Source organism: Rousettus aegyptiacus, unplaced genomic scaffold (assembly GCF_014176215.1).
Source record: "Rousettus aegyptiacus isolate mRouAeg1 unplaced genomic scaffold, mRouAeg1.p scaffold_m13_p_1, whole genome shotgun sequence".
Lineage (NCBI taxonomy): Eukaryota > Metazoa > Chordata > Mammalia > Chiroptera > Pteropodidae > Rousettus > Rousettus aegyptiacus.
Window position 1 is genome coordinate 110,495,059 of NW_023416284.1, and position 27,737 is coordinate 110,522,795.

At 35.0% G+C, this 27,737-nt stretch overlaps 1 protein-coding gene across 1 annotated transcript; it reads right to left on the reverse strand.

Annotated features, from left to right (window-relative positions):
• Positions 1 to 2,534: 2,534 nt before the first annotated feature.
• On the reverse strand, positions 2,535 to 27,737 carry RAB23 (RAB23, member RAS oncogene family). Its single transcript, XM_016145677.2, has 7 exons — positions 27,604 to 27,737; positions 21,018 to 21,233; positions 18,965 to 19,050; positions 8,842 to 8,998; positions 7,213 to 7,295; positions 6,314 to 6,406; positions 2,535 to 4,860 (listed from the first exon to the last, which is right to left on the reverse strand). The coding sequence occupies exons 2-7, from the start codon at positions 21,170 to 21,172 to the stop codon at positions 4,721 to 4,723; spliced, it is 714 nt and encodes a 237-aa protein (XP_016001163.1). The 5' UTR covers positions 21,173 to 21,233; positions 27,604 to 27,737; the 3' UTR covers positions 2,535 to 4,720.

Genomic DNA, 27,737 nt, shown 5'->3' on the forward strand with positions numbered 1-27,737 from the left:
ACACCCTTTAGTAAAACATTAGCCAAGTGAGGTATTTTGCAGAGGGATACAATAAATGCAGGCATGGTCTTTTGTATTGGAGCTGTCTAGTACCCTGATTCCGAATGCTCAGAATTCATCCTAAAGAGGTGATAACTAGAGAACTTTGCTTCAACATTTTAAAATTGGAAAGCATGAAAGAACTGAACCACCTCTGAAAGTAGCAGAGTAAGGAGCTGACCAGCGAAAGTAACACAGGAAACACCTATGCATTTGTCCCTTTCAAATGTTCGTTCATTTTGATAAAGCTAATACTTTTGAAGTGCATATATGTGATCATAATATTTTTGAAAGCTGGGTTTTACAATTATTTAAAAATGTTAAGTAAAAGCTGAGATTTTTGGAAAAGGCAAGACAACAAGAAGAGCAGTAAAGTTGAACTTTTTGTGTCTGCTCATACAACAAACAAGCAAAATGAAATGGACCTTCTGCTTAGGGACATAACCATGTTCTTAAGTTTTCAGTAATGATCTAAGAGTAAACAACTTGAACTGGACCACACAAATCTTTTAATCATTCACCTCAAACCAGTAAATATTGTAGCAAATATGCTTCCTTTGCATATAGTGGGCATTCGAATCACTGTGGCAGTCACACACATTTGGTAAGAGCCAATTATAGTGTACAGCCCAGCTTTAATATGCCGTATTTCAAGGGTGACCAAAACAGGTTAAGGGGGGCACAACTGTGCAGGAATTGACAAAGTATGTCAGAAAAGATCGAAAAAACTCGGAACTGGAAAACTGACCTAGCATTTGGATCCAGGGAGTATTACAAATTCATCTCCAACTGTAATCATCAGACCTCAGGGCCAAAGATAATACAAGGCCTGTGACAAAACAACCCACACAGGGCAGTGTGTTAGGCTTCGCAGCAGGAAGACCTGGCACAAGCTTCCAGCCCCATCTCCTACCAGCAGAGGGCTCAGGGCACATCCTTGCCCTCCCCGGCTGTAAAATGGTGGTGATAATGCTCCTGTGAATTGAGATACACTTAGCATAATGGCTAACATAGAAAGCACTTGTTAAATAAATCCGAACTACATTTTGTACCACAGGACAAAGTAAATGTATTAATTTGTGGGGGTGGAGAGGTGGAGGTGGGAGGGGGACTCAAAACAACATAATTTTTTTAAAAAACAGACTGATACTGACAAAATTAGAAAAGAAACTTAGTTTCCAGGGCAAAATACTTAAACCACAGTGCTACTAAGCTGCATGAAATATCCACTATCAATAAAACAAGGATGCTAAATATTGGCAGAGTATCTGAAATATGAAATATTTTTAAGGTATTTTGATTTTTAAAGAAGTCATATTATATACCTTTTACTATTTGGTTCCACATTGGTGATACATTATCATACAAAATTCTAGCTATGAAATGCATTTAGTTTTTGGTTACTGGAATTCATCTTCATGAAATTTTTACATAGTATATTTTAAATTAAACTCAAGGGCTTAACTGTAACTCAGTAGTAATATGTACAATTGGTTTTCCATTCAAATTTGCAAAAGCATTATTTAATAGTAATAAAAATACAGAAGGGGTTCAGGTTTCTTTTTAATCCAACATCGTGCTATAGATAATACAAGAAAGAGAAGGAGCACTACTTAATAAAGGTTATTACAGCCAAACCATCCGGTTACTTGGGAGTTAGGTGATTGGATATTTCAGAGTCCACTGTGGTTTTAAATATTTGTTAGCAAATAAATTCACCTGTATTATAGGCTTACATGTTTTAGGGTGTAAACCTAAAGAGAAATGTACACATGGTATTTATAACTAACAGTTAAAATTGAATAAATCTGTTCATTGACTACAGTGTGGGACAGATTTTTACAGTTCGTTTTCAGATACCCACATAATATAGTAAGGGGAGCATTTCAGCAAGTTACCAGTAACTGTTTCAAAGGTTTTGAAAAGGACATTAACCACCATATTTTACATTAAAGCAGTTCACTTTAACTTGGAACATTCGGTCTTGAGGTCAGTTTCCCATTGTAGGATCTTCAGAAAAGATCCCAGCTCCTCAAAGGCACAGGCACAATGGAGTGTGTTGAGAGTTCTTTCTAAGCACCGCATGGCCAACTTCTGAAGCAACAGTCTCACTTCCCTCCTCAATGAGGAAAGGTGTTCATCCTTTTTTTGTTAGTGTCAGTTTTACTTTATTTTGAAAAAAATAACATGTATGTGCTATCAACTTTGGGCAGATGAAAAGGAAGCCATTTAGCCGGGTTTTATTAAACTATATTGCCTTATATGGGGTTTTCTGTATGCTATTTAATTCAGTAGGCAGACTGAAAGAAAAGGGACACCTTAGGAACTTTGAAATATTGCAATTATTCCACAGCTGTACATCTGTGTGCTAAAAATTAGTCATAAGGTAAAAAAGTACATTAGAGCACAAATGCACAACATCCTGGAGTCTTAGACAAGTTTTCTTTAGCAACCACAGTTCATTAAAAATTAATAGTATCTTAAAAGAAAGGGCCTCAAGGGGAAAAAATTTAATGTCAATTTAGAAGGTTTTATAATTAAGTTGTAAAAGTATTTAACATATCACCTGTGGCTGATTTCAAGCCCACTTAATTATTTTAAATGTTAAGGTTAAATTTAAAATACAGAAGTACAAATTAAAAATTTAAATGTGTAACAAAGATCTCTCTTCAGTTCTTATAAAGGGAAAAAAGGACAAAACTAAGTACATAAAATTATATTACAAATATCAGAGGAATTGCAACCATCATCAGAGATTATTACATTTTTTTATATATAAAAGTAACAAACTTTTACCCACACATTTAATTAATATGAAATAGAACTAAACCATAGTACATAATGTGATTTTTCTGTTACTAAAGACTATTTGACGCAAAATAAATTTTGTGCAAAAATTAAAAAGACTATGTTTCAGGAGAGAGAAAAGGAAAGATGAATCACTAGCAGGTACCCATTGCCAGGAACTGAGTTTTTCCCCAACACCTATCCCACTGCCAACAATGGGAGTGGTGACAACTGGTGACACAAAAATAAACATTTTGTATTACTTTGAAATAGATAATGCCAGATTATTGCAATGTTATGAAAAGCAAACATCTACTCTTGACCACTTAACAAAGACATGCCCCAGAAAATTAGGTTCTATTAGGTTCTCAACATTAACCTGGACAGAAAGATGAGAATGGTATAGACGGAAGACTTCAAAAAAATAAAAAGAAAAAGAAAAAAACATTCAAAAAGAATATATAAAACATGATGCATTTAGTACAATGAAAAAGGACTTTGACATTTTCCAAGAAAAGTTATTTTTACATATTTTGAAATCCTGTAAAAACCAGGTAATCGGTTCTAACAGAGTTCATGCAATTATCTTAGTTAGAAAGCTATTGTCCCAAGTCACAAAATTTATACCCTGCCACATGATGATTACATATTAAAAAAAATTATTTTGTATCTGGTCCTGACAGAGGTCTTGAGAAAGTGCTATACAAACCAAAGGTTATAGAAATTTTTAAGTGATAATCTTAAAATACCATACAAAAATGTGTAAACAAAAAGATGCTTTACAGTTGTAGGGCATTATAAAATCCATAATGTGGATTATGACAAAGATCATCTCTGTGCATTTAAAAACATTGTTAGCGTAATCCTAGAAGTTCAAAATTGCATCTTCAGTCAGCAGCAAAAGTGTTAGATGCCCTACCACACTTCACAGGTCCTAAGGAATAACTGCAGATGTGCTGTGGATCTTCTTAAGGACTTGGCCAGCACAACCTCACCATGCTTATGGATGGACATACGAAAAAGATCTGCAACAAGCCTCACCTGAGAGATACTCTAGCATTAAACCATTTATACTCTTCTTCTATCTACTCTGTCAGAGGAAAATTGCTTTTAAAAGATATTATAAACAATATGAATTCTGATAGTAAAGCACTGTAAAAATTCGGTGCTGTACTTTTGGCACAAAGCACTTTTTAATCCCATCTCCTTTGCAAAATATGTCTGGAATTTCTTACTTGATTATAAAAACTTTTAACTTACATACAATGTGTAAATGGTTCTATGAATGAATTAATTAGATTCTGTTTCCTTAAACACTGTGCACACCCTTCAGTTTACTTCAGTACCAGATATCTGCATGCATACCTCCACATTCCACATTATACAGATATTGCACAAGTAACATTGCCAAAATACACACCAATACAGTCTGACAAGATTTAGGGTTTACCGTTCAATATTATTATTTTTAAGTATTTGGATTCAATACTATTTTCTAGAAAAGCTAGATGACCAATTTCAGAAAAAGAATGCTTGCTATCTTTCCTTTACTCATAATAATAAAATCTGTACCAATATATTTAGGCATTTCATTTATGTTTTCCAGCATTTAAAATTCAGCAAAACCTGTTTTTGACATTTCTTATAGCATTCCTTCAAAAACAGGAGAAGCTTCGTCTAATGTAAAAAATTAAAATAAGTCCACAGGGCAGTAACTTTTCCACCAACGATCTCACTCCATTCTGAAAAGCACTGGCAACCAATATTTAAGTCTGTCAACTTTCAGAGAGCCATTAGGTGCAAAGTCTGCTAAAAAACTTGTAACATCATGACAGCTGGATATAGGTCTTACTGAATTGCACAATATAGTCAATCTTTTTCTTCCCTAAACATTTTAAGGTATGCTACAGCTGCTAAAAGGATTTCTGTTTTTCTTGGTCCTCTGTTTGTTGGGTCTAAGATTGATGACATCTCCACCATTAAGGGTACTTGAATTCTGACCCAAGTGACTTCCACCAGATGTATTAAAGACACCTGTATAAATTGAGGGAAAACACACAGATTGACACTGATATGCCTCAGGGTTATAGCAGACTGTGCATCCAGCTTCTTAGTAAATCAGTAATATTTCCAAGTATTTACAATTTTAATACAATTTTGCTTTTCTAATAGCCAATACAGATGGTTCAAAGTCAAAGGATACAAAAGGAGTCACAGTGAAGTCTCCCTTCCATCCTTAGCCACCCACTCGCACCAGTTTCCCTCCCACAAGGCATGCATGGTTTGTTTCTGTACGTATCCTTCCAGAGTTATTTTACATATATGTAGACAAAAATGCATATATACTCTTCTTTTCCTCCCTTTGCTACCCAAATATGACTTACTCTACACATTGTTCTGTGTCTTTTCATTACCAATCTGTTTTTGAAATTCTGTATCAGTAATTACAATAATTTTAATAATTTCACTTATTAACTTTACATCATCTAACTTCCTCAAGGATACCTTATTTGTAGTTAACAGTATTTGTGAAATTTTATATGAATTAAAAATACTGCAGATGTAGTAACATGATTTTCCTGTCTAGGCTAGAATAACAGAATAATCTACAGGTAATTAAAGTTATGAGTAGATAAAAGGGATGAACTAAACAAAGACTTTTAACTATTATAATTTCCATTTTGAACTCTGCTGGTCTTAAAATGTAAAATCCAATTAATAAACTATTTATCATCCATGATACAAAAACTCTAAGCCCAAATCCTGCCCATGAGAAGTTTATGCTCTCTTAAGTGCAGTGAGTTAGTATATACAAACAAGTAATGCTCTAAGATGTTATATGTTAGGTGCCATAAAAGACATACCAGATCCCACTTATAGTTCAAAGGAAGGACCAATTATAGCTAATTCATAAGAAAAGATGAACTACATGAAGAAGGTAGAACTAGACACCTGGCAATGTTCTAGACTTAGATCTCTCTTTGTTTAGAGGAAAAGCATGAGGTTCTAGCTTCGGCCAACTATATATAGCTGAGAGAACTTTCCACACAGTCCCTGAGGAATGAATAGTTGTTTGGCAGAGGATGGGAAGGGAAGTCATTTTTGATGGAAGAAACAAAATGAGCAAAAGTAAAGAAGACAGATAGCACTGGGCATGCTCAAGAAAGAGCAAGAACTCTGGTGGAACCAGTAAATGGGATACACATATAATAATGAGGCACAAGGCCACAGAGGAAAGATGGACAAACTGGGTCTTTGGATGTTGTAATGAAGAGAGCCTGTATTCAATATATCCTACAGTGAGAATCAACATATCTTTTAGTAAGAGAGCTGATACTCCTAAATTTACTAATCTCTGACCTAAAACTTTATAATTACGTTTCTTAAAAAAATAAGCATATTGTATAAAAAATTGTGACTATGGTAATAATGAATAGAAAATCAATTTACCAGGTAAACATGGGTCTAAAATTTCCTGGGTACTTACCAATTTTGTTACTACTTGAATGCATCGATTCTGGATCCTCGGCTATTTGTTGTTTGAGTTTCTGAAGATATTTTTCAGCCAAATATTTAAAAACTAGAATAAAAACAAAAACAAAAACCCTAACCAGGTCAGTATGATTTATATATATAAAATCTGTTATTTCAATTACTTAACTATATTTATACTTACTAAACAAATTTAAAATTGAATTAGAAGTATACGATCTAATTGAAAAAATTCAACTTTAAAAATGTGTTTGAGCAATACCTAAGTACAATGGTAATAAGCACATAGTGGCATTTTATTAGTAAAGAAATGAATAATATTTGTAGTCATTGGCTCTTTAGTTTTAAGTAATAGTAAACAGTAATATCCAGTAACACAAATGACTCAGTCTTAAAAAGATGTCTCCTTTCTATAGGTGAAAATAACTATCCAGAAGACATCTGAACAACAACCAGGCTGGAATTTAATAAAATTAAGTAGCAACTGTGGAACGAAAAAAATAACAATCATCTTTCTCTAATATCACTTTATTGAACTAGGAAGTCTTATTAAATAAATTAAGATCATTGTAACTGCCTAATGGAATATCCACTATTGTGAAATTCTAAAACAATTCGGTAATTTTAAGTTATGCATGAAAACACATACAAGCATACTTAGTTACACAGTGTTTTATTTTTAAAGACTGAAAAAAAAAAACAAGTTTTTTTTTTTGCTGTAATGTGTTCTAAGACATTAGTAAATAAAGACTAACTCAAAGAAGATACTTTTAAATTTTACTTAATAAGTAACAAGAAAATTCTTTTATTAAAAATGTTTTCTAAACAACACAATAGAAAAAGCATAAGAAGAATAAAACAAACTTCCTGTTAATTTTTTAAAAGGCAGTTTACCTTCATTCACATTTAGATCTTCTTTCACCGATGTTCTGTAGAATCTTAGCTTTAGCTTTTTTGCCAGTGCTTCAGCTTCCTCACTATATATCAATTTAAAAAAAAAATGCTTATAAAGGTACTCTCTGATAGCTTGTTTTCAAAAATCACTTTTATTACATTTAGTGAATACAGCTTGGGGGAGAGGGATGTCAGACCTTCCAGACTGGTTAAAGCTATGTTCTGAGTGCTTGAACAGGATTTTTAGTTGCCATCACTGTCGGGGGACAAACGCCAACTATTATACTGTAACTGTAAACAGACGCTTTTCTATAAAATCACTCGACTCTAACCTTAAAATAGCTAAATATCACTTTTTTAATATAATACTTTTATTTCCTCTCTTCTAGTTTTAAAATCTGAATTGAACTCTAAAAGCATACACTGACATTACTTATTTTACTCTTACTGGCTTTGAAACTACTTTGCTGCCGAAGGCAATGTCAGTAAGTACATTAATGACTGTGTCTACAAGAGTGGACTCCTCATTTTAGTTTTGACTTCTGACTGGGGACACCTGATTTTATGAACACTGTAGTAGTAGCTATGCTCCAAAATGGTTCCCAATGATTCTATCCCCCACCCTTCCTTCTGGTCTTCATACCCTTGTGTCATCTCCTCCCACACTGTAACCAAGGTTGGTCCGTGTGATCAATAACACACAAGTGATAGTATATGACTTCTGAGACTAGGTCATAAGAGACATTGTGGCTTCTGCTTTGCTCTCTCTTGAATCACCTGCTAGGGCAAGCCAGCTGCCATGTTGTGAGAAACTCAAGCAGCATTAGGGAGAAGTCCACAGGGCAAGGAACTCTGGCGCCCTGCCAACAGCTAAGTGAGTAAACCATCCTGGAAGTAGATCTTCCAGCCCCGGTGCAGCCTGTATGTGACTGCAGGCCTCGCTGACACACTGACTACAACCTCATGAAAAACTCTGAACCAGAACCACCACCAAGCCACTCCAAATCCCTGACCCACAGAAACTGAAATAATGTTTGTTGTTTTAAGTCACTAAGTTTTGAACTAATTTATTAATAGATAACTAACAAAAGAACATATAAAACAATAAGGTAAAAGCCAAGCAAAGATTTTCAAAGCTAGCAAGACGTTAATAATGTAAAGAGCAAATACTAATAGAATGAAATTATCTGGATGCTAAACTTCATTCACAAATTTGACCATAACAGTTCTGAATATTCAAAACAATATGCATCTGAACCACTTATCTATTTAAACTCAGCAACATAAGATAGTTACTTATTCTAGACATTAAAACATCTAGGGATGTTTTTCTTAACATTCTTATTATATTTAGATTTGACTGAACATGAAGAATTGGATTTGTGGTGCAAGGATGTAACACTAGAATTCTAAAAGGGCATTCAAAATTTATTCCTTTAATTTTCTTTACCTTTGATTTGGTATGAACATGTTTAAAACCAAACCAATCACTCAGAATAGCTCACAGAAACTTTAAGTATAAGGTAGTCTTTATAAAAACTTCCCTAGGTTTCTAATGTTTATGCAAAAGTTAAAATAGGTTTTAACTTTATAGAATTATTACCACCCCCTCAAAAGAAGCCATCTTACTTCTTTATACAAGAATCATCCAAGAGATCAATCTTGTTTTGTACAAGTACAGTTGGTATATCTCCAACTTCAGCTACTACTTTCTCTCTCCAACTGGAAATTGCTTCAAAAGATTCCCTGTCTGTGGTAGAAAATACAAGCACACAAGCCTGGGCTCCTGTAAGGTCATAAAATAAAAATGTTATTTACATTAATGAAACAATCCTATGTAGGGTAAGGGCAACTTTTACCTATCAAAGCAATTTTTATGTAAATAAATGTTGAACTCATCTTTGTTGCACTCTGCTTATTTTTTAACATATAAACTATTTCCTAATCCAAAGAACCAGTTTTACCAAAAGCAGTGGTTCTCAAACTTGTGTAAGTATCAAAGTACCTCAAAACTATATACATTGTTTACGGAACACCATGAAATACTGATATATTTAAATACATTGTAAGGGCTAGAGAAAATGGTCAACTAAGCATGAATGATAAGCTGTTGCCAAGTTCTTCCTGTTAATATGTCATTTGCTTCTTAATTTCTTTTAGCATAGATCTAAGAAAAGTCTATGAGAAAAAAATCATAATTTTCTCATTCTATTTTTTTTTTTTTTTAAATCTACATTATTTTATTTCAGTAGCAGAATACCAATGATGCTAACATAATTTAAGAACTAGTGCCGGGGGCAGGGGTAAGAAAATGCGCGCGCGCATGCACGCACACACACACACACACACACACACACACCCACCATATACATAAAATACAGAGAGAAAAAGTTTAATTTAGTTTTTACCCTGTTTAACTGCTTAATTTTCATACTACACTCATTGATAATATTTTATCTATTGATTATCACATTAGGTTGATAAAAATCTAAGATTAAATATAAGCAACCTTCTGGAAAAAGCTCTTTTATAAATGATTCGCTGCTGAATCAGGCAGCATGTTGACAAAAGCAGGTGTGTAGGCAACAAGAGAAAATTATACCAAGGTCAAGACGATTTCCTAGAATCAAGGCATGTTTTCCTACTGCTGTTACCCCTTTCTTCCAGATCCCTTAGATACAAGAATTTCCGACTAAGATTTAAGACATACATACCTGGGCTACCTACGATACCCTAAGGCCAAAAAAGTTTAGCTTATCATCAGAGGGAATACTGTAGAAAGCACAAGAGCATAAAGAAAAGTGAAAACTAGCAGTTCACCATTACTGTAAAAGTAGAAGATTCATCTGGGAAAATCTTCCCTACTCTAGACAGGTTTTACTTAATTATACAGAATTTGGAGGGGGATAAGAGAGAGACAGACAGACACACCCTGAAACCTTGTCAGAATTTAAGGAGGAATAAAATGGATGAGATTATATTAGTATATTAGTAAATAAATTTATATTTACTTGAATTTACTCTAATATTTACTTAAATTACAAATATTATTTCATCATTAACTTTTATTTAACTAAGTTTTATTATACCACTATTTGTTCAATTTAAACTTAGAATTTTATATCAATTGTCATTTAAATTTAAAGGCCCAATAGGGTATTTCCAGGAATACAAGATCTTAGACACTTAAAGAAGTTTTTTTCAAAAAAACCCTTAGAGGAAGTATATAATTTTAAAAGCGACTCTGGTCAAGATAGCAGAGTAAGTAAATGCTGTGCTTGCCTCCTCCCACAACCATGTCAAAATTATAACTAATTATAGAACAATTACCCTAGACAACCATCTGAAGACTAGCTGAACAGAACTCCCACAACTAAGGATATCAAGAAGAAACCACATCAAAACTGAAATATTAAAAAAATAATGGTTATGAGGATTTAAAAAAAAAAAATCCAAACTATGCAGATAGTACCAGAGATATGGCCAGCAAGAATGATGGTCTAATAAAAACACAATTTTGAAAAACATCAAGGATCGAAGGATAAAAGAAAGTGTCCATAACAACCCCAGGGGAAGAAGATATAATATTGATATGTTTAAGTAAGCAAGGGAGATAAATAAACATAAACATGTGTAGCAGCAGACACCTGAGGTCCTACACTTGTCCCCTCAGCCTCTGGTTTCACTACATCTGTGGAGGACAATTCCTGCCTGTTTCTAGTACCCTACCTCAAGCATATGCTGCACTTGGCTCCTGCTTTTCTGCCTCAGGGCTTTCACTGACGTTTCAGAAAGAACCCTTGGTTTATCACACGTCCTCAAAGGGGAATAATGCCTCAGGTGGGGAAACTTCAACTTATGGGATATGGGGTAAGTACTGCAGCTTCACCTTGGTGGGACCATCCTGAGAACTGTCTACATGATTCTTCGGAAGAATTAATCCCCAATTGCCTACAGAAATAATTTGCTCATCACTACATCCTTTATGAGTTTTTCTCCCTATTTCCTTGGTCTTTCACTTCTGTTTCCTAGGATCACCTCCCAAATACAGCACTCCTACTCAGTTGTGTATATTTTGGCGGGGTTTGGGAGAAGAGGCTCAAACTAAGACATCAAGTGTCTTAAGTTAAGGGCAATCACCATAAGAATAAAGAAAGAAAATGTGCTTATTAATCCACAGGAGAAAAGTAGACCTACCCAATGTACAAGAGGAAAGAAAATAGCAAAAAAAAAAAAAAAAAAAAAAAAAAAACAAAAAAAACAAAACACACAAAAAAACACACACACACACACATATATATATATATATATATATATATATATATATATATACACACACACACATATATATGTATGTGTACACACACACACATATAAAACCTGGACTAGATGACAGAAATAATTTATAACCAGAGTAATTACAATCTCCAGAAAGAGTGGTATAACAATCTCTGAAGCAGGATGGTTTACCTGATCCTTCAGATCAGATGCTACAACCACCTCATCCTATTTAACCTAACTATATTACCAGAAAGAAACAAAAATACAAAAAATAGACAACCTGGACTACTTTTGCAGTTACATAATAATTCTGACAAATGCTGGACAACTACTTGTTTTAATTTCCCTGAGAAATTATCATTCATACATAGAGATAAAAGACTGTCAAATTGTGATGCATATGGTTCTTTTATGTTCAGGAAAATCCTATAAAGCAACCCCCCCACCCACCCCAAAAAAAACTTTCAAATATATATTAAAAGAATTTAAAAGAGGGCTTTTTTACTGAGGTATCAATAAAAGAGAAGGCCAATACCAGATTCAAAATATGTGTGAGAAGATCGTTATTTGCAGAAATTACAAAGGAAATAGCTATAAATCCTACACAATTCTGGAACTCCCTCAAGCATGTCAAGATTTTTTTTTTTTTTCAAGAATTGAAAAGAAGGGGAAAGGAAGAAGATTTATAACAGATTTCTTTAGAGAAAGTACTATCCACCCCAGCCCTTCTCTCTCGAAAGTGAGGTGAGTGGGAAAGTGTGCTATCAATACCTCCTTCATCTCAACCTAGAAGGAATGGACTTCAGCAAGTACACTTAAGGAGCTTGATACGTGTTCCCAGCTATTGAGGGATACTCTGGACTCATCATGCCTTATTTCAAGCCTGAGAAAGGTGAAAGCAAGTGTGAAAAGACAGGTCAACAGACAAAAAGAGAACTGCATTTGGGAGCAACTGCATTGCCATTGATAGCAAGAGAGAATGCAAGAGAATTTCGTGCACGTAAAGGTGAACCATGTCTAAGAGACATGCCAGCATGGACTCATTTTAAATCAAGTCCAACGGAGTCACTTATAGGGTGATGAGAGCTTAGCACGAAGAAGATGGAAATAGAACGCTAACTCCCACAAAAGGGCAAAGCAACTTCCAGAATCGAGTATACATTTGCCTAGAAGAACATCCCCAAGAATGGGAACCTTGGAGGAATCCAGGATGATTACCTAGAGAATCATCTTTGAACATCAAACATCTGCCATCCAGAGGGTCTCACCATCAGACAACAAGAACACCTACCACAGTGTTCTTGTCTCCCAATTTCTTTTCCTGCAAGGCCTGACCCAGGAGAAAAAAGAAACCTCTTTAGCAAGCCAGGAGGAAAGTGGGAGGAGGAAAGCAATCAACATTCCTTTCCCAGACCATTGGTACTGGCCTGCTAAAACCCCCAAAAGGTTAAGAGATTTAATGCTAAATTATATTGGAGTTTTGATTAATGCACAGGACTGGTTATTCTAATTACCAAATTGAGATTATGTTCATGCCTAGAAATAACTATGAGGCAGTTGAAAAAAATTACTTAGGAGTGACCAGAAAAGACACGAGCTGAAGGGAGTTTTCCCTGAGAGTCAAGGAAAGGACTTCTACTGCCTAATCAAATAAACTAAGGGATGGCAAGAGACAAAAGTTGCATTTTGTAACTTCATGAGTTGTGCCTGTTCAACATACCAACTATTATAAATATTCTTAATTCAGAAATGACCCTATACTGTTATACTTTCGTTTTCTTCCTTTGACCTCCAGTCCAGTGTTGGTACCCATGATCTTTAGGACAGTTAAGGTTTTAACTCTTCTGTTGTAGTTACTTGGACATATTTACCTTTGATATTTAAAAGCAGCAGGTGTTTTCTATCCATATATTTCACAGAACTTTATTTCTGTACTATTCAATTCTTCTATACTACCTACCCTAAAAATCACACTGTTGGAAAGGTACTATGTCACAGATAATAGTAAACTACCCACAAAAGGGTCTCTAATAGTTAACAAGCTACTCGCTTATCCACTTATCAGGAATACAGAGATAGGAATAAGTTTTTGGTGTCAATTAAAAGATCACCAATAGCAAATACTTATTCCTAATTAATAAGATCATTCAAAAAATATTACTACTTCTGAATGCAATTCAAAAAATATCCCCCAAGACACATAATTTGTAGAGAGTAATTCTGTCCTCAAATCACTGAAAGACCCTACTTGTAGGATGATCTCTAGACTTGTTCTGAGTATAGCTGAGGACCAGCAGCATCGGTGTCACCTGGGAGGTTGTAGAAATGAGGAATCTCAGAGCCACCCACAGATCTACTGAATTAGAGAGTCTGCATTTTAACAAGCTCCCTGGGGTATTCATTTGCACATTAAAATTTAAACTCTGCTCTAAAGAACACAGTATGAAATTTGACTACGGCAAAGATCAAACAGAAACACAAGGCTTTATATACTTTTATAGATATTACTCTAGATTTAAAACGCTTGTCCCCCATACTCTTTGACACTCTGTAATCTAAAGCACACAAATTGTTCAATGAACCAATCTATCACAGATTTCATGTTCCTAGAACTTCAAAATAAATCTGAGACTTGCATAGACTAATTTGGTTCTTCCTTAATTCTAGCTTCTTGTGTCCAGAGTTAATTCTAACAACTGATACTCGTTTATGTTTGTGAGAGTACTTTTTCTTAAAAAAAAAATAAGTTTCCTATATATGTGCATAATCTCAGATAAGTCTCAACTTCTATAACCTCACTTCCACATATTGCTGGTCAGAGCATCTTTTTGTAGAACCAAATCATAGTAAAAAAAACTATAAAGAAAATCTAATATTTTATGTTGTATCTAACTTTCCATACTAAATATGGTTTCTACTGCCTAATATGGACTTTCTTAAGAGCTTAAGAGGAATAATTTGGGATCCCAAAGAGTTTTCTAATGTGATCTGTGCTCTGTTCTAACCTATTTACAAGAAGGTAGTGTTTCAACATGTCTCACTACACAATTAAGCCAGCATAGCATTCCAAGAACATAATAGTACCTTTAAGCACTGGTCTTCGGTATAACAGGTCCTTTAAATGAATTATAATACATTTTTTAAAAGAAATTCACAAAATTTTTATGTACTTGACAAATACATTTCTAGGACATAAATCAGTAAGTCATACTTTTATAAAACATAGCATTTCTATCAGTAAAACCATATCTTAAAACTCATTCATCCCAGCACTTTCCTTCTCTTCTTAGTCTCTAATTCTATTAAACTTTATCGCTATCTGAATCTATACTAGAAGCAGATTTTACCTGGTGGCCTGACATTCAGTTCCCCACCCCTCCTGAGAACACCTCTTCCCCACTGTAGATTAGCCTCACTGTTTAGGCTGACTAAACCTACCCTCTGCTCTGGAGGCAGGCCCTACAGGTACCAAGCCAATTAGGGTAATCACATTCTTCTGACTACTTACTGTAATCTGGTCAAGGGTGGTCTAATCAGATAAAAGCTCAGGACTTTTGATCCATTGTTGTGGGGAATGCTCTCTCCCCAAGGATGTAAATAAAAAGTACCTTCTGTTGCTGATGGAAGCAATCTTTCAACCAAGAGGAAAATCAGCATGAAAAGAAACCCCACATTGGGAGGGAGCCAAACCAGGAGAATCAAAGGGGGTTACAGTCAAAACAAACTGCTACTTTTACTTTTCACTTAAACAAGTCAATAAACTTTGTAGTTTAAGCCAATTCAAAATTGATTTTCTGTTGTCAGCAGCAACCAAAGCATCCTGATGGAACCCCAAAAGAAAGCATAAAGAACGTTCAGTATGCTATTTCTCAAATGTACATATTAATTGCCACTCTTTGTTCCTTAATTCAAATCGGGATGTGATAAACTTAGAACAAGAAGCTGAAACTTAAGACCCTTTCTGCTATTTTAACATAGTTGGCTAAAAAAAAGTTATATTTCAAGAGAAGCTTTTAACAGACATCTATTTATATGCCTAAGATCACTTTATATTAAAATGTTAAAAGCAGTACTGGCATAAAAACAGACACACTGATCAATGGAATGGAATAGAGAGCCCAGAAATAAATCTATACCTATATGCTCACTTAATATATGACAAAGGAGGTAAGAATATACAATGGGGTAAAAACAGTCTCTTCAATAAATGGTGTTGAGAAACTGGACAGACATATGCGGAAAAAAAAAAAGAAAACAAGCTGGACCACTTTCTTACACCATATACAAGAATAGACACAAAATGGAGTAAAGACTTAAATATAAGACCCGAAACCATAAAACTTCTACAAGAAAATATAGCCAGTAAACTCTCTGATATTACTAAAGGGGATTTCCCTTCAGATATATCTCCTCAGGCAAGGGAAACAAAAGAAAAAACAAATGAGACTACCTCAAACTACAAAGTTTTTGTACAACAAAGGAAATCATCAACAAAACAAAGACAACCGACTGTTTGGGAGAAGATACTCGCTAATGATACATTTGATAAGGGGTTAATATACAAAATATATAAAGAACTTATACAACTCAACAACCAAAAAACAAATGATCCAACTAAAAAATGAGTAGATCTAAACAGATACTTCTCCAAAGAGGAAATAACAGATGGCTAATAGACAGAAAAGATCCTCAAGGTCACTAACCATCAGAGAAATGCAAATTAAAACCACAATGAGATATCACTTCACCTGTCAGAATGGCTATCATCAATAAATCAAAGAACAAGTGTTGGTGAGGATGTGGGAAAAAGGGAACCCTCATACATTGTTGGTGGGATTGCAAATTGGTACAGCCGCTATGGGAAACAGTATGAAGGTTTCTCAAAAAATTTAAAATGGATCTATCTTTTGGCCCAGCAATTGCACTTCTGGGTATTTATCCAAAGAAAACCAAAACAATAACTTGTAAAGATCTATGCAGTCCAATATTTATGGCAGCATAATTTACAATAGTGAAGATATGGAAGCAACCTAAATGCCCCATCAACAGACAACTGGATAAAGAAATTATGGTTTATATATATAATGGAATATTACTCAGCTATTAAAAAAATGAAATCCTACCATTTGCAATGACATGGATGGACCTAGAGGTTATTATACTGAGTGAAATAAGTGAGACAAAGATAAATACCATATGGTTTCACTTATATGTGGAATCTAAGCAAAAAGAACAAACTAATCAAAAACAGACTCACAAATATAGTGGACAATTTGGTGACAGAGGGGAGGGGGGTAGAAGGGCTGGGAGAACGGGGTGAAGGGTTAAAGAAGTACAAATTAGTAGTTGATAGTTGGTCACAGGGATGGGGAGCCTGGCAGAAGGAATGCAGTTACCACTAATATGATGGCTAGGTGGAGGGCCAGGGGAGGGAGGGAGCAATTGGGGAGATCGTTTTATGAACATTATAGATGTCTAACCAATGTATTCCATACTTGAAATGAATTTAAATAAATAATTTTTTTTAAAAAAAGTTCAATACAGGGAAAAGCCATGCAAAACCATTGAGTCCAAATGAAACAAAGTGGAAAGAAATTTAAACATCACCCATAGTCAATTAAGATGTAAAAACTAATAATCATGGGCTCTCTTTTTTAGTATCTGGCAAAGAATATTTTTTGTAGACATATTAAAGAGAGACGGTATGATTTATAGATACCTAAAAAGTACCGAACAAACTGGATGAGCCAAATTTTAAAATTAAAAGATAATAATGTTTAAGGATCTCATGGCAAAAACTAGAGAAAGCATTAATACTTTAAGAACAGTAGAAATTAAAATATTTTTATAACTACCAGGTCTTTTTTCTTTAATCGTGGACCCAAATGATCTACTTAACTGTATGAGTCCAACATTGACTGCTTTTTATTTATATATAAATCACGTCATTTTTTTACATTTGACCAGATTGGCTTTTAAGTTAAACTTTAATTGGGGATAACTGTAGACTCAGTTTTGCATTTTAAAATTAGAGATACATAATGATAAATACATTCTCCAAAAATAACCATACTTGTTAAAAAAATAATATTACCATATCAAATTGTCAAAAACTTAAAAAGAAATAACCCAATCTATTTTTTTCCTCACAATAGAACATAGATTTCATGCTGAGAATTTAGAGGAAAAAAGCTAAATAGGTAAAAAGAAAACAATGACTCATGCAATCCTACCACTTTTTAGTGTTTCCACATAGGTTCTATATTTATTTTTCCCTATGTGCTGTGTGTGTTTGTGGGGTGGGGGTGGTGGGTTGTGGTGGTAACTCCACTAAAAAAAATACAATCAACCTTTACCCAAGAATAAACTGTACTTTTAAGGCCTGTTAATCAACAGCATCAATGCTCATGAAATTCATAATGTGATAAGAATATCATCTATTCTAAGAAGAGCTTTGGGTAGTAAGAACATAATTCCACCTCATACCATGATACAGGTGCTCAACACCCAAACTGGCATCCGCAAGAGAGCAATAATCAAAGCTACAGCAGATGGGAAGCCTTTAAGAACATAGTAAACAGAGTGAGCAGTAAGGAATGTGGCATTAATATGATGATACCTAAGAGGTATTTCTCAAGGAGCCAAAATGTTTCCTTAGAGTAGGCAGTGGAAGTCAAGTTCCCTTGGTATCAATTTAGAAAGGCAAATTCTTTGGTTGCTTACATGTTAGTGAAATTATGTTTTTATTAGACCCCAGTTGCCATTATAATAAATCTCACTTTTCAAAAGTGGAAAAAACAAGATACACATTCAAAAGCATCGAGATCCTATAATGCTACATACTAGATCAAGCTTTCAGTTGGTTTACTCTCAATATAATCTCCATTGGTAATGAGGTGGAGATACACTAAAAATGCCAAATTCCAAAAGAATAAAACAAAATCTTATAGGAAAATGTTAATGGCAACTTAGATATCTAAACTTTTCTTGAGGAATTTAACTCCACATTTTAGAATCTTAAATCCTATAGTTTTAGTTCTTTCTTTTTACATACTTCTTTAAATTCCTATAGCATTGAAAAGGCTTTACCCATGCAATTTCATGTGTCATAACAAAATGTCATCTCATTTGCAGGGGCTTTACTTTTTTGTATGCTGGTTTCCAATAACTGACTAGTCATTTCCTTGGTGTCAGAAGTAGGCATTTAACATTTTCTGACTGATTAGATCTGGGAAAGCTTATATAAGTTATGTCATTCTAAAGGCAGAGACAAACTGTCTATAGTACAAAGTATTACTTACCACTCAACACAATTTTTAGAGGAATGATGATCTTGGGTATTAAAAAATACTTTAAAATTAATTTACGTATTCTTAAAGGGAAACCCTTCTATGGGAAACAAAAAAAAAGCAAAGCTCTTTGTTTAGCCAAAAAGAACATACCCAAACAAACAAAAAAACCCACAATTTACCTCGATAGTAGGCCTTTGTTATTGCATCAAATTCCTCTTGACCTGCTGTATCCCATAACATTAGTCTGACATCTTCATCATTAACTCTGGAACAAGACATGAATTTATTTCACATGTAAAGGAAATGTCTTTAGTAATATAGCTTTGTGTATATTTTTATTATTCATATATAGAAGTACTAAAACTACATTGTTGGTTTCACTCTGATGAAGTACCTCTAAACGTTGATACCACTACCAACAGTGAAAGTAAGGGTAAAAGACATTCCCCTAAAGCTATTACTTTACTTATATCATTTGGATTTACCTGCCATGTTTTTTCCTCTGACAACAGTCACAGACATTGGTAGCTCTAAGACTAGCATAGCAGTACTGGGAAAGGGGAATTCCCCAGGTCAGTGCTTACTCTCTCCTCTCACTACACCATTCTAACGGGTTCTGTTGCACGAGTGATAGACTAAGAAAGGAAAGAAGCAGTTTACCTGCTTAGTTTCCCTTTAACTCTATTTCGTCATATAGTCCCATGTCTTATTCATGGGAGTTATGTTCTGTAAAGTCACGGGAAACACTGTATTAGCAAATACGGAACCGGAGCCCATGGTTACATTTTTATCAACTGATCAATATATAACCTTGTTTTTTGTGTTGTTCTGTTTAAAGACACCTTATTTAATATTTATCGTTAATTCATTAATATTGAATTCACAGCCTATGACTATATCATGCCTGAATGAAGCTTATCTATCACATACTTTTTCTGTACGATGCAGGTTTCTGGCACTTAGGAACACCAGACAGTATTTTAGCACTGTGCTTGGGGGCCATTTTAAACAACGAAATCACCAACAAAAAGCACACAAATGTGGCACAAAAACAAGACCAAAACTAAAAAAAAAAAAAAAAAACACTAAAGGACACTTGTTTATAGTATGAAAAATGAAACAAGAAGGAAGAGGAAGATCGGTCACCTTTTTCCACCAAAGTTGGGAATGTGTGTGAAGGGTGACTCAAATTTTTTGCTGCTCTGTACATGTCCATGAATGACTACCAAAGCACTGGGAGTACTAATTCTGGGGTTATAAATAAATTTTTAGCAAGTAGGTGAATTTGCAAATGCAGAATCTACAAATAATGAGCACCAACTGTATACTTAAAATATACATAGGAAACCTATGAATAATGAGGATCAATTCTATACTTAAAATACTAATTTGGTTCAGATATCAAGTACAAAAAACAAATCATCAAGACTTAAAATGAATCCTCTTAAAATATGTAAGGAAAGAAACAAACACAAAAATATTTTAAAAAGAGAGTAACAGATATAAATAAGAAATTCAACAATTTTTAAAACAATGAACACAATTATCTTTGATGTTAATGTCTGTACTAGTTAAGTCAGATTTGTTTCATGTTACTTTTTCCTGTAATACATTTTTTGTCTCCTATAATTTAAAATATGCTTAAAAGTCTCCAGGACTAATGACAAGGTGTTACTTTGCTATGTTTTAGAAATTGGATTTCCTCAAGTAAGATAGCCTCCCAAATATACTTTCTCTTATTTCTTTAAAATAAAAAATGATTAATTCTAAAACTTCTTATAGTCTTCTCCAGTTTTAAAAATAGAAGAAGCATTCTAAACAAAAGGGTCCCATGATGGAAGAAATGAAAACTATTCTGAGAGACGTTTCTTCCAAATAAAATAGCAGCTGTAAGTCTTATTGGAGTCAAGCACTGGGGTGTGTTTAAGAAGTTGCCCAAAGTGTCACCAATAAGCACAAAACAGACACAGGGCAAAAATGACAGCACAGAGAGGGAAAAAGGAAAAAAAGAAGAAAAAATGACGAAGAAAGGGAAAAGAGATGAAAGTGGGGGAAAAGATAGAAGGATAAAGATACACACCAAGTAAAAAACTGAAAACCACCACCAACTATCCCATGAGCCTCTGCTACTAGATGCCTACCCTTGGACTGTATTGTAATTATTATTCTGATGAAAGTCTTGAACACAGTTCACAAATCAAAACCAAGGGGATAAAATGGCCATGTACGTACTGGATTTGTCTCTCCAAAAAATCAACTCCAATGGTTTTCTTGTAGTCTTTTGTAAAAATGCCTTTGCAATATCGCTGAATCATGCTTGATTTTCCAACTGCTCCATTCCCGACAACCACCATCTTGATAGCCACTTCCATGTCTTCCTCCAACATTTTTGGAGTTGAGAAGGTTTTGTACCAACTTTAATTCCAGCTGATCAGATCTTTCTCAAATCTGTGGTTTAAAATTATTTTTTCGTGACATAAAAATTATACAAAATAAAATAAGCTATAATTGTTTTAAGAAATAATTACATTACATTGCAAGAATTTCTTTCCATGATGGAGGCCCCCTCCCCACTCTGTTTCGATACTATAAATTCTTTGAAAAGAGGGACAATAAAATCATTCATTTTTGAATTCTTATCAACAGCACAACATATGACATCCAGGTATCAATAAATGCCTAGATTATACAGTTTTACCTTTGATAGATATTAAGACTATGGATGTTAGAGTTGAGGCCTGATTTAAAGTTGCTATTTACTAGTTCTGTACTCTTAATGAAGTTATTCCTTAACCTCTTTAAGTTTCAGCTTCCGGGGGATATTTATTTACATCATTGGATTGTTGACCAAAGATACTTATAAAGCACCTAATATAGTATAAGTTAAGCATTCAAAAAATGGTAATTTTATACAACATAATAAACCCTCCACAGTTACCACCAACCGGGCAATAAATACAAAATCTAAGGAAATTGCTTTTCAACCTCAATGTAATAACTGATAACCTATAAAAGTACCCCCAAAGAAAGATTTTATATAATAATGTATGACTGTGTGACAGCACTGGGCTCTTAGTTACAATGTTTTAGTGTTCAAGTTACAATAAATCCTCGAGGAATAATCTTATACTATGCATTCTTTCTTTAGAATTTAGTTTCAGACTAGCTGTTGTTACTCATATAATGAAAGTAATAGAATGTGTACTGTTTGCATTTTATTTTTAATTATCTTTTTCCCCTCTTTAATCTCCCTACCCCCCGCCCCGCCGGTGCACTCAGGGGACCTGGCACACCCGCACCTAGGGTATGGTCCATGGCTCCACCTGCGGTGCGAACCCAGGGCCTTCTTCTGCGTGTAAAGCAGACATGCTAGCCACTTTGCTATGGAGCCACCCTGACACTATGGAGCCACCCTGTTTGTATTTTAGACTGAAAGAAAACGGAAAGTTAATTTCTTCACATTTCTTCTGAAAATTACAAGTTAAGTTCCTGTCAACTTAGCTATTATATTCCCACTATCTTAACTGAAAATCCATCTATACAATCACTACACAGTCTGAAATGTGAAGAACATTACTTTTTTTGTTTCCCTAATAGTTTCTGTACTTGTCCCTAGCATATGATCAGAAGAATCATCTAGGAGCATTTATTAAAGGTTCTAGGTCTCCACCTCAGACACAATTAAATGATTAAAAAAAAAAAAAAAACTTAGAATATCAGAACAAAAGAAAGAACATGGTAGGTCCGAAAATATGGGTAAATACACCAGATTTCTCTTGAGCGTTCTAAATTAAGTTAGACAGTTGAAACAAAAATTTTAACACTATCCAATGTGGTTTTCAATATATGTAAGGAAAATATTTAAGCCAATTAACACAAATGGGAGAGAAAAAAGGGGTGTTAAGGGAAGTAAGGTTTCTATACTTCACTTGAACTGCTAAATGTTGATACCAATAGATTGTGATAAATTACACATATATAACGTAATACTCAGAGTAACTACTAAAGTTACACAAAGAGATATACTCGAAAACACCACAGATAAAACAAAATGAAATTCTAAAAACAAAACTTTCAAAATCAGATCAACATTTATGGAATTGTCCACATAGCAACAGCAGAATATTCATCTTTTCAAACACCCACTAAACAAACATATATCAAGATAGAACGCATTCTAGGTCATAAAACAATCCTTAACAAACTTAAAATAATGGAACAATGGAACCAAATTAGAAATTAGTGACAGAAAAGAGGAAAATCTCCAAACATTTGAAAACTAAAAACACAGACCTCTAACAATCCAAGGGCCAAAGAAGAAACCTAAGAGAAAATTTTAAAAAGTAACTGAATTGAAAGAAATGAGAGACAACTTGTCAAAATTTGTGGGAGATAGCCAATATAGTGCTGAGAGGAAAAATTTACAGCACTGAATGCTTACCTTGGAAAAGAAGTCTCAAATCAATGATCTAAGCTCTCATCTCAAAAAAATAGAAAAAGAGCAAAACAAAGCCAATGTAAACAAAGGATGGAAATAATAAAGAGCAGAAATCAATGAAATTGAAATAGAAAAATAATAAAATAAAAGCTGCTTTCTTGAAAAAAATCAATAAAGTTGACAGAAAAAATAGAAGATACAAATTATCAATATCGGGAATGATATAGGGATATCACTACAAAAGGATAATACAACGAACAACTCTATACACATAAATTTGACAACTTAGATGAAATGGACCAATTCCCTGAAAAATATCAACTATCACAACTCACCCAATATGAAATATGTAATTTGAATAGCTGTGTAACTATTAAGGTAACTGAATTTATAACTTAAAAACTCAAAAATAAATCTCCGTTCTCAGATGTTTTCATTGAAGAATTCTACCAAACTTTTCAATAATTAAGGCCAACAATACACAATCTCTTCCAGAATAAAGAAGTGGAGGAAACACTCCCCAACTTATTTAATAAAGCCAGCATTATCTTGATACTAATATCACACAAAGCACACACACACACACACAAAAAAAACCTAGACAAATATCCCCTCATGAACACATGAACACAGATGTAAAAATCCTCAACAAAATATCAGTAAATCAAATCCAACAATATATAAAAAGAATAACAAGGACCAGTGGCCTTTATTCTGGGAATGCAAGGTTGGTCCAATACTCAAAAATCAATTAAGACAATCTACCATATTAACAGAGTAAAGAAGAAAAACCATGTATCATATCAATTAATGTAGAGGAAATGCTGGACAAAACTCAACATCCATTTGTGAGAAAAACTCTCAGCAAACTAGAAACTGAAGAGGACTTCCTCAACCTGATAAAGGACATCTATTAAAAAACCCTACATCTAAACATCATAATTAATTCTGAAAGACTGATTGTTTTCCCCCTTTGGGGAAATGCCCACTTTCACTTCTATTTATCATACACAAAATCTCAGCCAGTGCAATAGGCAACAAAAGTAAATAAAATACGGATTAGGGAAAAAAGAAATAAAACTATCTCTATTAACAAATGACATGATTGTTTATGTAAAAAACTCCAAGGAATTCCCGCCCCCCCCCAAAAAAAAAAAAAATTCCTGGATCTAATAGTAAATTTAGTAAGGACACTGGATATAAAAGCAGCACACAACACTCAACTGTATTTCTGTATCTTAACAATGTACAATTTGAAACCGAAACCTTATAATGACATTTACAAGAGTTCCAAAATTGTTAAATACTGTGTTTTAAATCTAATAAAATGTGACAGGATCTGTAAGCTAAAAACTACAATACGCTAATGACACAAAGACCTAAATAAATGGAAAGACATATCATGTTCATAGATATGTTCAACATTTTCAACCAAGCAAAAACAGCAGTTCTCCCCCAAATCAAACTATGGTTTAATTCCAAAGTACCAGCAGGCTATTTTGTAGATAGAGATAAGCTGACTCTAAACTTTATATGGAAAGGCAAAGGAACTAGAATAGCTAAAAACAATTTTGAAAAAAAATAAAATTGCAGGACGTCAGACTTCTCAATTTTAAGACACTATAAAGCAACTTAATCAAGAAAGTGTGATGCTAGCAAAGAGAAAGATACCTAAATCAATGGAATAGAATAGAGGGCCCAAAAATAGACTCACAAAAATACAGCCAATTGATTTTTGACAAAGGTGCAAAAGCAATTCAATGGAGAAAAGACAGCCTTTTCAATAAATGGTGATGGAACAATTGGACACCCACATCCAAAAAAAGTAACCCTTCCCTTAAACCTTATACTTTGTACAAATAATTCCCAAAATGGATCATAGATCTAAATGTAAAATTATAATTTTTAGGAAAAAAACTTTTAGAAGGTGAAAATCTTGACCTCGGATTAGACAGAGTTCTTAGACATGATACCAAAAGATCCACAGAAGGAAAAATTGTGATACACTTCATCAAAATTAAAAACATTCACTCTGTGAAAGACACTGTTAAAAGAATGAAAAGAAGAACTACAGACTGGGAGAAAATATTTGTAAAACAACTATCTAACAAATAACTTGTATTCAGAACATATACAGAACCCTCAAACTTCAAATAATCTACTTAAAAAATGGGCAAAACTCTTGGACTGATAATCATCAAAGATTATATACACCAAATAAGCACATGAAAAGATATTTAACATCTTTAGCCATTAGTTAAAGACATGGTAAAGCCGCAAGATACCATTACACGCCTATTAGAATGGCTAAATTTAAAAATACTGACAATACCAAGTGCTAAGGAGGACGTGGAACAACTACTACTTTCGCACATTGCTGGTGAAAATGCAAAATGATAAAGCTACTCTGGAAATCAGTGTGATAGTTTCTTTTAAAGTTAAACATACTTTACATAACCCTGCAATCTTCTTTCCTAGTAACACCCTAGAGAAATGAAAACTTAAGTTCACACACACATAAAAAAACCCTATACATCAAAGTTTATAATAGCAGCTCTATTCATAATCACCAAAAACTGGAAACAATCTAAATTGGTACATCCCTCTAACAGAATACTACTTAGCAATAAAAAAGAAATTGTTGATACATGCAACAACTTGGAGGAATCTGAAAGGCATTATGTTGAAAGCAGCCAGCATCAAAAGTTCACCTATATGATTCTATTTACATGATAAATCTAGAAAAGATCAGTATGGCTGGCCCAGACTTAGGATGATTCAACTTTATAACGGTGTGAAAGCAACAGGAATTTGGTAGACACCATACTTTAAATATTTTGAATTTTGACCTTTTCCCAGGCTGGCGGTATGACACTTTCTCATGATGCTGGGCAAAGCAGCAGGGAGATGCAGCTCTCAATCAGTCATGAAATCACAAGGGTAAACTGATACCCTACAGTGTAGTATGTATTAAATGCATTTAGATTTCTGACATTTTCGATTTACAATGTGTTTATGGGGACCTAACCCCACCCTAAGTCGAAAAGCATCTATAATTGATGGGTTAGGGATGGATAAACAGGAACAGCATTTTTTGGGGGGTGAGTGATAAAACTGTTCCTGATCCTCGTGGTGGTTATATAAATATAAAATTCATAAAACTGTACACCTCCAAAAATGTCCATTTTACTATATGATTTAAAAAATAATAAAATTTTAAAAAGGTGGAATCAGATGTTAATACAGGCAGTGTAACTTGTGATTATCAACCACTACTACATTATAGACTTAAAGCGCTGTATCAAAACAATTATGTTCTTAAGAAATAAGCATAATTCTGAGTACAATAATTAAAAAGCTTGACAGTAATGTTTTATGTAAATAGTCTTTCCCCAAACTTTAATTTTAAAGATTTTGCCAACCATACAATCTAATAAATTAGAAAAGGAAAGGATGAATTAACTCACTGATCGGAAGGGTTGCTTTTTCATCACAGCCTGTACTTAAGTACAGGTATGATTATATTTACAAAAATACTGAAAAACGTCTTAGGTCCAATGAAATTACTTAGATGTTAGGAGTTATATAAAACCTAGAGAAGTAACCGACCCTTTTCAGAGTCTACTGCTACTTGATAGTGAAGTTATTACTTTCACACACCCTCAGGTTCCTATGCCTGGGAGCTGCCTATGGCTCCTCGGTTCTAGTAAAGTAATTCTGTGGCAGCCAATGTCAATGAAATAGTGCAGTCTGGCTCATTCATATTCTATCAGTCTCCGAGCCAGAAACTAAGGAAGGGTGGAGCCGCGGATTAAGGAGGGGGCCCCTCCACAAGGAGAAGAGTCTAAAACCTAGGGTAGAGCTTGGGACCCTCTTCCCCATCAAACCTACCCCGAACACTTAACGCCCCTAGCTTATGTCTCTCCCGGCCTGGGTCGCCCCTTCCCCCCTGGGGGGCTGGAGCAGGGCAAATCATCCGGCGCTCAGCCAGGCTGGAAGCGCGGAGCCTCGCCCCCGCTCCACCTCGCGCCTTCCCGCCCAAGGGGCAGTTCCCGGGACCCACACCCAGGAAGACCCGCCGCGGGCAGCGGAGAGGGGGAGGGGGCGCCGGGCAGCGAGCCGCCCACCTCCTCCAGCAGGAACTTGGGACACCGCGCTCAGGGGCGGGGGAGCGGACGCTCCGCGGCCAGGACCCGGGGACGGGAGCCCGGGCCTGGAGGCCCCTGCCCCCTACACCCCTGTCCAGTCTCGGGAGTGAGGCACATCCCGGGACCCCTGGGAGCGGCGGGTCCTTCCCCAGCGGAGCCAGAGGACTCCTCTGCGCCTGGAGAGGGCGAGTGAGTTCCGCGCCGCTGGCCCGGAGCGCGAGCCGCTACTCACCGTTCCCCGCCGGCCACGGACCGGCCGCCCGGCGCGACCGGCTCCTCTCGGTCGCGGCGCAACGGCCGCCGCCGCCGTCACCTCCTCCTCCCCGAGCGCCAGCTCCCCTTGGGGGCCCCCTGGCTGGCTCGCGC

Excerpts from the sequence above, each read along its gene's own strand:
- RAB23 (XM_016145677.2), bottom strand. The coding sequence starts at position 21,172 with ATGTTGGAGGAAGACATGGAAGTGGCTATCAAGATGGTGGTTGTCGGG. Across the intron at positions 19,051-21,017 it reads TTTTTGGAGAGACAAATCCA|AGTTAATGATGAAGATGTCA; the intron begins GTACGTACATGG and ends GTCTTGTTCCAG. Across the intron at positions 7,296-8,841 it reads GATGATTCTTGTATAAAGAA|TGAGGAAGCTGAAGCACTGG; the intron begins GTAAGATGGCTT and ends ATTGATATATAG.